At 35.9% G+C, this 14956-nt stretch overlaps 1 protein-coding gene across 2 annotated transcripts; it reads right to left on the reverse strand.

Annotated features, from left to right (window-relative positions):
- Positions 1-450: 450 nt before the first annotated feature.
- LOC139763044 (polyprenal reductase-like) lies at positions 451-12440 on the reverse strand. 2 transcript variants are annotated; one of them, XM_071688604.1, is made up of 6 exons: positions 12156-12440; positions 8920-9068; positions 7295-7486; positions 6754-6876; positions 2510-2673; positions 451-2036 (listed from the first exon to the last, which is right to left on the reverse strand). In XM_071688604.1, exons 1-6 carry the CDS (start codon positions 12377-12379, stop codon positions 1944-1946), a joined length of 945 nt encoding a protein of 314 aa, XP_071544705.1. In that variant the 5' UTR covers positions 12380-12440; the 3' UTR covers positions 451-1943. The 2 variants fall into 2 exon arrangements, with proteins under 2 accessions (XP_071544705.1, XP_071544706.1); XM_071688605.1 differs by lacking the exon at positions 2510-2673.
- Positions 12441-14956: the final 2516 nt, after the last annotated feature.

The raw sequence follows: 14956 nt of genomic DNA on the forward strand, positions 1-14956 counted from the left end.
ATCGGTCCTTTTTTATCAGTTTTCACCAAAGTGAAACCATAGAGTTTCCATATCTAGAATTCATATTTCTTAAAATCAACATCTAATACCAGAGAAAAAATAGAAAATAAAGTACTAATGAGTGATGCCTGCAGGATGGCATAAACTAACTCAAGTCTAACAGATTTCTTGCTCTTTATACTCATATTGATGAATGAATGGTAGAGGACATGAAAAAAATTAAAAAGCCATGTTTAAGTGGATGTAAAATAGCATCCCATTGTAAACTCATGAAAGCTCATAAAAACACTGTGTATTGATTTTTATATCTTTACATGTGCATTATCTTATATAACACACTTTCATGATTGAACTGTAAGGGGCACAAAAAAAACATTAAACTACAAGATTTAAAGAGATGCTAAACTGTGCCATGTTGCCAATTTGTGAACATTCATCAACGGCACTGTATATTATCATTATCTTTATTTATGCATTACAATACAAAAGGCACACAGATGATATTTTGACAACATAAGATCCATAAATTATATAAATAAATGTGAACACAAAAAAATAAAAGCCATAAATGAATCACCACATGGATGGCTGCAGTCAGCTGTCTAGATCATCATTTATGAGTAAGGATTCAGCTAGCTACCACATGATGGCAGCACTTTATGGGACCCTAGCATCATTTCTTGTTTGGGGGAGGGTTAATAAACCATATACGATGTACAAACTGTTTTTGACAGCTGTGGATTGTAGTCATATTTTGGAGAACTGTGTTTCATGACTTTAGTCATACTTAGCAAAGTTAATTGTTTTTTTGTATGTGATATACAAGTGCTTTCTCAAACACCTGGCTTTCAAAAATGAAAACCAGCTATTTTTGGTGGTTAAATCTCTGAGCTAATAATCCAAGAACAATTCTCAAAAACTAAGAATGTGGTGTTATTGCTTGGATTAGCTGCTTAGTTGTTTGGTGCTCTGGACTCAAGTATTTTCATGAAATACTACATGACTGTATAGGTGGTGTGAACATGTGGAGTTGACAAAAGTACTGGTGGGAGATTTCCTGAATAGTTATAGCTATAAAGGAAGATTGAAGATGTTTTGGACTGAAAGATTGAGAAAAAACAGTATGGAAGCTTTGTAATGAGGAACATGCTAAGATTATACATAAAAAGCTCACAAAAAACATTTTGCCAATAACTTGAAATCACGGACAAAAGTTCTCAGGTTACCACATTAATACAAAAAGGCATATTAATTCAACAGAATCAATTTTGAGGTATGAGACACAGTGCTCCTAGGTTATCAGCACTATCATCTTCATTCACATCTCTTTTTTTTTTAAATAGGTTATTTGCATTGTCAGCTTCATTTTAACTTTTATATCTCTTTTTTTTTTTGATATACTGAAATTTATAATTTTTATAATTACTTTCAGAAGAAACCTTCAGATTCAGCCACTTTGTCTTCTTTTTTTCTACAATAATTTTTTCTGCTTTAGTTTTAATTTCTAGAATTCAGAGTCTTTTGTGCTCACTTTCTAACCTTCAAAAATCTTTTTTTTTTAACTTCAAATACTTTTTAATTCATATCCTTAAGGTAGTAAAACTGTCCCTACAGTACACTGCTTCATTTAGAAATAATAACAATATCTTCGTCTGTTCCTGGCACTACCTCACCAATTCGGGAAACGACTATCATGTATGAAAAATTAAATCTTCCCTTGATATATATGACTGCCCAAAAAACAATTTCTATATTAAGTTTTGCTTCCTTTAACCCTTTTATGATGAAAACATCACATGAATATTTCCCATGCTGTGCAAGCAAAGTTTTGGTTTGCAGCAACATTGGTATTTGGTACCAAAAAGGAACATCTCATGCTGTTTATTGGTCCCAAGAATATCAACAGTAAATGCAAGAGAAACAACTTCTTGTACCAGAAGTACTCATACCAAGAAGGGAAAAATGGCTCTGCGTTTCAGTGGGTAGTCCTTGAAGGTCTCCTGATACCATTTGTGGTTCATGATTGCTACTTGTACCTGTGGAGGCAGAAAAGAAAATTTCTCACTACAATGCAACAGAAAACTGAAATCTTACAAACCATATAAAAATTCAATTACCTCATAACTAAACAATCTTAGAAGTCCCTATGACTTCAAAAAAACAGACAAAAAAAAGTTTGGGGGCTTGACTCCTCAGGTGAAAAAAAAGTAGCTCAAAGATGAAATATATGCTTCATTACTTGGATATCTATTTCAGAATTCAACAGCTTAGGATACAGTTAAAGACAAACTGTAATGCTCAACCTCCTTTGCTTAGAAGCGTAAAATTCTGATTTACTAACATCAAACAATAAACCAACCAAAAGTTTATCCCATGTAAAACAGATTAAGTAGTAAATTACAATTTCAAAGAGATCATTAGTATACATACATTTATCTGATATAAAATGTCATTAGGTAAAGACGAAAAACAGTAACAATTAATGAAATGGAAAACTAATAAGACATACCTGATTAGAGATAACCCAGAGTGTGACAATGCCCCAGCCTATGTGTGTGTGAAGGATGAGGAGGATGCCCACATAAATTAGCACTTCTGCTAACATGTGTGGGCATGATAAAATCTCAAACATTCCACCCTGAGGCATCACATGCCTTTCTGTTACCTTTCTTCCTGAAGGCACATTACATAAAGATATAAATATCTATTTTTATTACATGAGTAAATGATATAATGAAGTGTCACCATGCATAACTATTTCTGATAAAAGAACTACTTAAACATGGACAACTAAAAACAAAAGGTTTAATGGGAATGCAAAAGCTTTCATACTCTATCTTACAAATACCTTATGATGATTTTAAAGATGTTTTACCCCTACAGTTTGTCTGAGACCATGCAGTCCTGTTGCTCATCTGCTTGATCAGGCTGCTGGAGGTTGCAGCCCTTAAACCCCTCATACCATGAGTTTCAATGACTCGCATAACAACATATCTCAAGGAACATAACCTGTTATTATACAAGGGCCCCTGGTATTTATTACTTACTCCTCGTTCACACTTTTGCTTTCTTACCAAGAATTGTGTTATTATTTCCTTCAACAGTTGTTCAGCAATTAAAACCTCTTATGATTCATTCACAATAACCTGGGCTGTCATGGCATCACAAATCCAATTCCCCTGATATAACATCTTTTATTCTTTCAAACTTTTCTTTTCATATACGCTTGCCATTTCCCACATGAGCCAGTTAGTGTCAAGAACAGATGACAGAACCTTAGAGGGAAGATTTCTCACTTGGCTCCTTGCTCTGTTCCTGTTTCTGGAAAGTAATTGAAGAAGAGAGGTTTTCCTGCCCCTTTTAGTCATCTTCTACGACATGCAAGGAATATGTGAGCATTATTCTTTCTTCCCTGTCCCAGGGATAATCTTTTACTCTTATCATATGTATTTTACCTTTAAAATCACTTTTGTGACTTATGTGAATGGAAAGTGTAACATTATTACTTTCAATTATTTTCTTGGTATCTGTGCTATGACCTAACTTGTGTATTTATTTATCATACTATGAGGTAGTGCCAGGAAATAGATGAAGAAAGACTCATCCACTCTCATACACATAGACACATATACACGTGGTTTTGGTGCATTACACATAACAGCTAGAGACTGAGTGTGAATGAATGTGGCCTTTTTGTCTGTTTTCGTGGCACTACTTCACTGAAGCAGGGGTTAGCGATGCTGTTTTCTGAGGGGTGTGGTGGAAGCAGGGGGTAGCGATGCTGTTTTCTGAGGGGTGTGGTGGCGCTGGGAATGGATGAAGGCAAGCAAGTAGGAATATTTACATGTGTATATATGTATATATCTGCGTATGAGTATGTATACATATGTATATGTTGATATGTATATGTATGTATATGTGCGTGTATGGGCATTTATGTACATTACATGTATATGAGTGAATGGTCTATTCTCTGTCTGTTCCCTAGTGCTTCCTCGCTGACATGGGAAACAGTGATTAAGTATGAAATATATTCCTATGAGTCCACGGGGAAAATGAAACACGAAAAGTTCCCAAGTGCACTTTCGTGTAATAATCACATCATCAGGGGAGACACAAGAGAGGAATATAACAGTCAGTTGATATACATCGAAGAGACGAAGCTAGGACGCCATTTGGTAAACATGCGAGGTAGCGCAAGGAAACAGACGAAAGAAATGGCCCAACCCACCCCCATACACATGTATATACACACACGTCCACACACGCAAATATACATACCTATACATCACAATGTACACATATATGTACACACACAGACACATACATATATACCCATGCACACAATTCACACTGTCTGCCTTTATTCATTCCCATCGCCACCTCACCACACATGGAATACCATCCCCCTCCCCCCTCATGTGTGCGGGGTAGTGCTAGGAAAAGACAACAAAGGCCTCATTCGTTCACACTCAGTCTCTAGCTGTCATGCAATAATGCCCGAAACCACAACTCCCTTTCCACATCCAGGCCCCACACAGCTTTCCATGGTTTACCCCAGATGCTTCACATGCCCTGATTCAATCCACTGACAGCACGTCAACCCCGGTATACCACATCGATCCAATTCACTCTATTCCTTGCCTGCCTTTCACCCTCCTGCATGTTTAGGCCCCGATCACTCAAAATCTTTTTCACTCCATCTATCCACCTCCAATTTGGTCTCCCACTTCTCCTCGTTCCCTCCACCTCCAACACATATATCCTCTTGGTCAATCTTTCCTCACTCATTCTCTCCATGTGCCCAAACCATTTCAAAACACCCTCTTCTGCTCTCTTAACCACGCTCTTTTTATTTCCACACATCTCTCTTACCCTTACATTACTTACCCGATCAAACCACCTCACACCACACATTGTCCTCAAACATCTCATTTCCAGCACATCCACCCTCCTGCGCACAACTCCATCCATAACCCACGCCTCGCAACCATACAACATTGTTGGAACCACTATTCCTTCAAACATACCCATTTTTGCTTTCCGAGATAATGTTCTCGACTTCCACACATTCTTCAAGGCTCCCAGGATTTTCGCCCCCTCCCCCACCCTATGATTCACTTCCGCTTCCATGGTTCCATCCGCTGCCAGATCTATCTGTCATATGTAAAACACCGAAATCACTGCTCCCTATCCACATCCAGGCCCCACAGACCTTTTCATGGTTTACTCCAGATGTTTCACATGCCCTGGTTCAATCCACTGACAACTTGTCAACCCCAGTACACCACAATGTTCCAATTCACTCTATTCTGGGCACACCTTTCACCCTCTTGTATGTTCAGGCCCTGATTGCTCAAAGTCTTTTTAACTCCATCCTTCCACCTCCAATTTGGTCTCCCACTTCTCAATGTTCCCTCTACATCTGAGACATATATTCTCTTTGTCAACCTTTCCTCACTCATTCTCTCCATATGTCCAAACTATTTCAACACACCCTCATCTGCTCTTTGTCAACCTTTCCTCACTCATTCTCTCCATATGTCCAAACTATTTCAACACATCTCATCTGCTCTCTCAATCACACTCTTTTTATTACCACACAACTCTCTTACCCTGTCGTTATTTATACTAATAAATACATATTCATCTTGTCACTCACTCATATAAATTTTTCATCTATCATTTTCATTGCACCTAAAGGTGTGGAACTCTAAGCACTGGTTATCATTTTATCTTTTACATCACTATTTTCATCGTTCCCAGAGTAGACAGAGAAAGTCTTAATGATTCTGAAATGTCGATAAGTTTTCCACTCTTTTTGAAATGACTTACTTCCAACTGTACACAGCAAAATGAAATACAAAAGTTATAGAATACAATAAAGTACCTGTACAACATAAAACAATTCAAATAATTACACTATTAAGTTTTTATCACTATTATTCATTATTCTACAAAATGTTTCTGTCTTTAAGTATCTTCACCGAAGAAAAATTAAAGAATTATTCAAGATAAATTTTATGAGCATTAAGGAAAATAAGATTACTAATATTTTTGACAATGTTATGTTTGCAGAGGGGTGAGAGGGATCTGGGAATATAAGCTATTGAAGTATGGTGCCAGGGTGAGCCTTTAATTCTGTATGGGGGATGATGTATTATGTTGTGGTTTGGGTGGGAAGGACTTAGAATTAAATACCAAGCATGTTGAAGTGGGACTGTATTGGAACTATTTTTATTTTGTTGTGCAGGTGTTGTATGTTTGCAGTTGCTAAAAAACTAAAGATTGTTTTGAGAGCTTTGTTTCATGTGGTTTGTAATTATGTGCTTACTTTTGAAAGGGCAAGAGAGGCATGAATATGGTGGTGCAGATGAATGGTTTGTATAGATGCTGAAGGATTGTTTTCTTGCCTGATAATGGTACCAGTTATTGTTCTGAAGGCATTTAATTTATCCACCGCCCTTTGTGTTGATGTTTGTGTTTTGGAGATTCAATATCATGTTTGAATCATCTGTGACACTGGTACCTTGTACAGCTGGTTTGCTAGGGACCGAGAAATTACCAAACCCTATCTCTGCCTAGTAATCCATTATGGCAACTGACACACTCAAACTTCAAAAGGTCCCATCATCTTGCTCTATGTCTTCTATCACAACTATATTACGCAACTCACTTGTAATACTTTGTTTTAGTCATATTTACAACCTTTAACAAATATTTTCTTTTTAATCCATGCCCCCAAAGTCTTACCTTGATTTTTCCTTAATGAAGCTAATAAATGCAGACTACGGTTCTGTACTACGAACCCAAAAAAGCATACTAAAGTTCCAATGATATGCCTGAACTCCACTGCAGAAAATGAAACATGTGATTCTGAAAGAAAAAGAAAATACATATTGAGATCTAACAAGATCATATCTGCATTCTCTCCATAGTCTTAGATTAGCATATACTGTTAATGTTAAAAGTAACAAAAGAAAAGGCAGCAAACTTCCTTATCACCAATTTACAGAAAGTGAAGAAATTTAGGATAATAACAAGGTACATCTATACTATGTGACTCGATTATTTTTGGTTAATACCTTGCTTAACTTCTCAGTCACAGAGAATCTGAAACGTGTATAACAGTTTTACCATATGTACAATACACATCTTCAAACAAAATACAATGTAATGGATCATATAAACAAGGATTTATCATAAATCAAAGCTTGTTACCTATGATTATAGCAAATGCAATGTCAGAAAACAAAATTCTAGATATGCTCTAAGAAGCAAATACCTGATGTACCTTTGCCATCAAACCCTGGGGCCTGAGATACCAGCAGAAGCACAGCTCCTAAATAATGGGTGATGCCAACGATATAATGTAATATATTCATACGACCAGAACTGAACACACTGACAAACAGGTTCTCATACAACCTGCGATATATCTGCAGGGCAAGCAAAGACAGTCCTAATGCAGCTGTGGTGGCATTTACTGAAAGAAGATAATAAAAGGTTATAACAAATATCACTCAGATAAATCAGTTACTGATACAAGAACAATTTATGTTAGGTACTGCACTAGTTGAATGCATCTTTCTGCAATTTCTCCAATAAACTGCCTCACTTCCTCTACTATAAAATGAAAGTCCTCCTTCACTTGGGAGAGCTGTACATCAAGCTAAATTTTTTATAAATATTTTGAGTATTACTGTTATATACCATGCCAGAAAGTGGAGCTGTCAACAATGAAACTCATGTAAAAGAGACTTTGTATGAAACCTTTACTTATAATATAGAAAACAACCAATAAGATATAATTAAATATCTTTTTTACAGATGTCTTAATAAAGTCCAACCTTCTTCATAAAAGGTACAGAATGACCGTATGGCATAAAAAGTTCAAAAAATATGCATGGAAAAGATTCAGCTCCACATGATGCTCTGTGAAGCTCACAGTAAATAAGTAATGTAGTCAAATCTGATAAAAATCAACCATCATTTTGCCAAGTTAGTTACTGAAAGGTAAAGTTATGGCAAAATGTATGGACAAACAAATGGATGTGATTTGACTCCATCTCTGAATCTAAGTTGATGACCAATGGGATAAACAATCTACCAACTGTGATAAAATCTATAATAATTCTGAAGAGAAATTGTATATTCAGGAAGGATGGACAAAGGAATAACATACACCCCCACAGAATGGATTGGGGGATACTAAAGATGAATGACAGCATAAACAAAGCAGGATAACTGTCTTTGAAGTAAAAATATTTTGGAAATAGAGCCATTAATGCAAAATGAAATTTCAAAGAGATGCAATTTCTTAAAATCTATGCTGTTCATTTAGCAGCTGTAATGGAAATCACACCCAGCAAAAGAATTACAGTTGCATAGAAATCACATACTTGTGCAATACATTAGATTAACTTTTCAGTGCATGGAAACTCCTGTGGCTCTAGAGAAAGATATGAAAGGATAAAATACTGTGCAGTATGTTTTTGCTGTTGTGGCAAATGTTAATGATGAAACTTATAACCTTCATTTATACTGCCTAATGAAAAAAGTCTGTAACAGATGAAGTGTTCAACAAAATTATTTCAGAATGAATCTGCATGGAAAATTCTTTTAATCATCAGAATGAACCTGCATGGAAAATTCTTTTAATCATCAGAATGAACCTGCATGGAAAATTCTTTTAATCATTACTTAATCTCCCATTACATACTCTATAATGAGAGCTTCAGTATTAAAATCACGTTTCCTTGAGACCACATTACTCAAATCCTAAATGTCCAGTCTATGTGAGTGTATGCCCAAAAGTAATGACACATGCATATGCATGTGTAATAACATCCTAGCTGTTGATGTATAGAATCCTAAACTACCGTAAAGCAATAAAAAATGAATAAGTATAGTGTGCACCTGCTGGTTTTCTGTCTGGTGTGGTGAAGACATCAAGAGTAACATTTACCCAAGATGGCAGAGGATCCCTCAATATGTACAGTTTCCACATCTGCAGCAAAGCCACTGTCACTATCATGGAGGCAGAAATATAGAAATGAATGAACCATCTGAAAATGATTAAATTATCAGAATTAAGATGATGTAACTGAATCTCTAAGGAAGACTACATATCTTAAAGCAAATCTGGATTACTCAAAGCCAATCTTAACAAAGTATATATAACTTTTCTTATACAATGTAATAACGCTGAATACTTCTGGGCAAGACTGCTTTATTCAAGGAAACTACTACTGGAGGAGAGAGGCTGTGAATACTTCTAGGCAAGACTGCTTTATTCAAGGAAACTACTTCTGGAGGAGAGAGGCTGTGAGTACTTCTAGGCAAGACTGCTTTATTCAAGGAAACTACTTCTGGAGGAGAGAGGCTGTACTTTCTCATACTAGTGATTCCCATTTTTGTCCACAATCAAATTGTAACATCAACAACTACCTACCATGTTGTTCAAAGACTGTAATTCCTCAAGTCTGCATTTCTTATATCTTGCCCTTTACTCTACCTTCTAATGACACCTTACATTTAAATCCTCCTGTGTGTATAATAACATCTAACATGGTTTACTGTATCCTGTAGCTCTACAACTGATTACTTACAACGTATCACCCACTATCTCATCTCCTGCCTTTTCCTATCTCTTTCTCCTATCCATCTTATTAGATTAAAAATAGTTCATGTGACTGATTTTAAAACTGGCTTTCTCCAGCATCTAATATTCTCATCAATGATTCTCAATCTATCTCCTCTCATACATATAACTTAACATCTGGTTCACAGGAAAATGCTACCCCACAACTGGTCATTTCATTTGTTGCATCCTTCTGAGTATAAATTTGTATACCATAACATTACAAGTTATATGTAATCCAGGAATATTTTTTCAAAATTTTCCAAACCAATTCCCCCCGAACATTTTTCTAGGCTAGCTTAAGTTAAGACTAGGTTGTTTAAACTAAGTTTGGGTACTAACCTTATATTATCTACTCTAATATATGCTAATCTAGCCTAGAAAAAATTAGGGGGAGGGAGAGCCAAATTTTCAGGTGATTCAATAAAGTGATAATGGCGAGATTTAATGAAGAGCAAGGTAATGAGAGGTTAATTACTGTAAAAGTGGGTTAAACATATAAACAATCAACATAACCTAAGAAAACTTCCAGAGTAAATAAGATTTATAGTAAAAACATTCTTGCATTAATACAGTTCACTCCTGAAGACCATATGGATTAGCTGTTTGTAGGGGATTTGAATGATGGTGCAAAAGAGGCGCTTAGTCTATTGTTTATTCTAAGATTCATTGGCAATTAGTTCAGTCATGTGGTGTCTAGTATACTTCAAATGAAATATTCAAAATGGAAATGAACTGTAGGTGGTTGAGAATAGTTTTTATAGGTACTACTGGAGTAAATTACTCCACAGTGTCCCAGCTATTCATGATTTACCTCTACTGCTTTATGCAATACTGAAGAATACAATATAATGATCCAAATCATGCTTTACAAATATTACTGACCATCCTAAACAATATATGTGAACTGCAAAACAAAATCACTCTGTATCCAAAGCTAGTTCACTGCAAAGCTAAAGTAATGAATTATTGAAACTAAAGGTAATCATTCACTTTCAGCCTTTTTCTAGTCTCCAGAAAAATAAACAGTACTATAGTACAACTGCAAAAGAAATATTGTTATATGCTGTAGTTAGATACAATGCAAGGCTAAACTACAACTTTATGTTTCAAATTAAGGTAACTGGTTAAAGTTAAGCTTACCTGTATATTTAAAAAAGTAATTTTGTTCTATAATACTAGTGTGCTGTTTAGAGAATACAAGAAGAATTGTGAGGCATGCTTTAAAGGCCATATATTATAATGAATGATGTTCAATCAGGTGACAATGGTGAGGGTTACATAAATGTGCTAAAAGAACATAAAAGTTGGGATAATATTTGTAAAAAATAAACAAAATCTCACCTAACCTCTCTAAATATATGCAAAGCTATATTTCAGCAAAAGAAGAGAGGTAAGAAGACAGCTAATGACATAAATGAGAATATACATTTTGAAAAGCCCTTTTCGGAGTTAGATTTTCACCTGAACCATATGTTAAGGAGCTCTTTGTACTCTATTGATCTGAAGCTGGGACTGCATACAATAGGCACTTATGAGATTTATGGATGGTTTGTCATCTGTTTGTAGAATTCACCGGCAGTTGCACAATAATCATGGGTATTATTGGTATATTTTGATGGGTCTCCCTTGACAACAACCACCCCCATATACCACTGAACAGCACTGAATACCTCACAATAACTGTCAAAATGAAACTAAATACATACCATCCAAAAGAATAGAAACATGTGGAACATGGCTCTTCATATCTGAAGCATCATCAATAAGTGGGATTTGTACCAATACGAAAAGAGCTTAGTACCAGCTGGTGAGACATGTCAACGACAGTCAGTGTATTGTTTACCTCTATCTTAGTGATATGCCTCCATGAGAAGGTTGTTTTTCGTTTGTATTTTTCTTATATAATGTTCTTTCTTTTCAAAAGAGAGAAACAATTTCTTCACTTTACTTGAAAAACTAATTTTTCAGACACCGAAAAGTATGGTGTCATATCATCCATTTAAGAGATTGGAAAAGGAATTCATGAAATACAAATAGATAAGTGATAGATATATTTCATTTATTGACTGGGTCTCCTACAGCATTACAAATGTATTTCACCAACTCTACTACAATCCTCTTAAATTTTGGTGGTATTGGGTGTTACTCGAAGTAAGGGATTCCATGTGTTCTTTAGAATATTAGACATGGATAATTCTCAACTATTAGGAAAGTTAAGTAAGGGATTACAGGTTCTCCTGATTTCTGAAAAGTGTTTTACCTACATTTACATTTACTAACCACATTTTCCCGATATACATAACCATCAGTAACATCAACCTTATTCAATATCATTCAAATCCTACTCAGCATCTGTTCTTGAATTCTCTAAACTCGACAAATGCATTGCAAAGCAAAAGTACTTAGTATGTGACACTATTTTCCATGAAATAATAATCGCTATTCATATAAAACATGAATTGAAATACCTTTAAAATACATTACAAAGAGTTTATGAACGGTTAGTTACCTCTTGGGTACTTCTAAACAAGATATTATTTTGTTAACTCCAACACTATGAGCCATCTTGCCAAACTTGAAGGCCTGCAGGAAGAAATGTGGGAGCGGCACCAGCCCCATCATGAAGTTCACAAGCGTTCCACTGATGCTGATTATCACAGAGTACATAACAAACATTAATATACATAAATTCCAGTCAACTAAGAAGTCCAATAATGCACGAAACAACTCCATCTCGAATAAAGAAAACAACTGTCTCGTACGAAGAGTCGACGACCCAAGGTACCCAGCTGGTCATTTAATGTTTGTAAACAAAGTAAGATTGCTGTCCTAAAATTATTTTTCTTCGACAACCATAAATTATTATACAAATCAATAGTACTTATAAAAAACATAATGTGCTAGATAAGAAAGATTATTTCAGACAGAAGGGTGACATTTCACTTGCGATGTAAGTTCAAGCAGAGTCAACGTTATGCTACTTTCACTGACCAAATGATCTTAATACCTTCTTCAGATGAAAATAATTCTAAGAGCACATACACTCTCACTATATGTATGGCCGATTATGTATGTGTTCTGCATAATATAGGTATATGAAATTATTCTTAGAGGAAAGATCTGTAGCGAAGTTTTCTTTACATGATAATGTCTCGTACTTTATTCATTCATACTTTTACAAATTCACATGCAGTATTAGTCTTCTATGTTTCTAATATTTCACATGATTGATGAAGCAACGTGTTATCGGGGTCAAAATAAATTAGATAAATTTCCCAAAAAAATAAATATTCTGTTTTCTTTGATAGCACAATCTGCTAACGTTTTCTGTGAATAAAATGTAAATATTGAATCTACATAGAACAGTCTTGCAGGGGATGGAAAGCTTCAAGAAGACCGACTTCCGTAAGAAAATCCTTGTGCTTGATGAGGTGTACTGTCCCAAGCCTGTGATCTCTCATAGAAGGAGGTGTGAGATGATCCTGCAGACCTCAGGAGTCGGGTCAACTGAGGTAAAATGTGACGTTAGTCTTTGCCAGGGTTCCCAGGATTTTACCTGACCATTACCTGCACCAGGTAGGTGAGGAGGTCATGTATTTCCTTCATCTTCCAGCGTCATGTAGACTTGAATAACTTTTTTATTTGTGGGATAATTACGCATGTATCTCAATTCATGTCTTCATATTGATGTAATATTCGGTATTTTATTTTTCCCTTCATGTTTGTTGTTTGAATTCTTTTCCGTGAACCTGATCCATAAACTTGTTATATCTAATATCTTGGTGGCAGTTATTGCGTTTAGAATGTTAAAAACCACTATATAATCATATTTTCCTGTTTAACCTTATCGGTGATATTAGTTTAATACTCAGATTTTGTAGAGTGGCTTTTATTTGCTTTCATTTTCATTTGGTGGACCAGATACGCACAGCCTCTAAAACTACTTAATCATCTTGAATCCAAGTAGTAAGATGAAGCTTAAACTATTATAATTTTTATGAAAAATCTCTTTTTGTCGTATGTAACACGTGACAACATTTTAACTCACACAGCTCATTCTTCATAACTTTAGTTTTTCCTGCACTATTCGCTAGCCCTGCCTTTTGGCATAATGGTAGGAGCAGTAGATAGAAACAGTAGGTTGGAACATTTGGGCAAGAGCATTAGGTAGATGTAGTTGGTAGGAGCATTAGATATAATTAGTCAGTATGCACATTAGGTACGAGCCTCAGTAAACACTGTGCTAGAGTTGCCCTCTGCCAGTGGCCTGTTAAGGGTGAGGCATAAATGCTAAGAAGCGGTACTGGAGTTCACTTGTTATTCACTCGATTGCCATGGCCACCCATCTGAGGGTGTTCCAATTGGAACAGGCGCCAGAGATATAGATATATAGATAGGTAGATAGATAGATAGAATGAAAAATCCTTACTACTCTACTTTGCATACTAAGGTGTGTTGAGCCAGTTGAGACTGATAATTTTGCAATGTAGGCATCTCAGCTTATTATGTATGAAGGGTTCCATTTTCTCTTAAGAATATGTATATATAATCATTCGGTGTCGTTTTTGTTCGAAGTTCAATATATTTCGTAAATGTTCCATTTCTACTATAGTTAGTTTAAACCCCATCTGACCTATATAGACTTGGATTTCACATTCTTTCGTGCAAGTAATGAGGCAAATAACCCACAGTAGGCGCGCTCTGTCTTAGACTTGAGAAAATTTCATGTTGTTGTAATGAGTGATACAATATACATTAGTTAGGCTTCGTAAAAATTATGATAATGGTAAATGATAAAAACATCGTTTTTACATTTATAATCTGTATTGTGATTGGTCATTTACCATACTTATATAATATTCTTGGACGTAATTTGACGGATACTGGGCATATTACGTATGAGTGTTGTGATTGGCTGCTCTCGTAACCATATGGTCAGCCCTTGCGCCTACCCACCAATGAGATTTGTGCAGTCATTCTCGTGCGAGGCAGAGAGCGCTCCCTACTTCAGTTCGGTTTAGAACCTTACGCAGAGAAGACGGACTTTGAGAAGGTTGTGACTGAGCGCTTGTTAGCAGTCATGTATCGCTGCCTGTTATCTTGCCTGTTGGTTGCCATTATCTTGTGCGACACTCCATTATGGAAGAACCGGACCTTCTCTTTGCCGCATCCATCCAGGGATCTTTCATTCACAAGTTCTCTTGTGTTGGATGATTGGTACTCGACAGCACGAGTGGACGTTAATCTTCGAGAGCCCGAGGATCACCTACAGGCTAACCCTCGACACACAAGCGTCACTTCCTCTTTTTC

This window comes from Panulirus ornatus, chromosome 46 (genome assembly GCF_036320965.1).
Source record: "Panulirus ornatus isolate Po-2019 chromosome 46, ASM3632096v1, whole genome shotgun sequence".
In the NCBI taxonomy this organism is placed as follows: domain Eukaryota; kingdom Metazoa; phylum Arthropoda; class Malacostraca; order Decapoda; family Palinuridae; genus Panulirus; species Panulirus ornatus.

Coding starts and splice junctions, on each gene's coding strand:
- LOC139763044 (XM_071688604.1), bottom strand. CDS start 12,379: ATGGAGTTGTTTCGTGCATTATTGGACTTCTTAGTTGACTGGAATTTA. Junction 7,487..8,919: donor ACCAGACAGAAAACCAGCAG/GTGCACACTATA, acceptor ATCTTCTTTCAG/TAAATGCCACCACAGCTGCA. Junction 6,877..7,294: donor CCCAGGGTTTGATGGCAAAG/GTACATCAGGTA, acceptor TTTTTCTTTCAG/AATCACATGTTTCATTTTCT.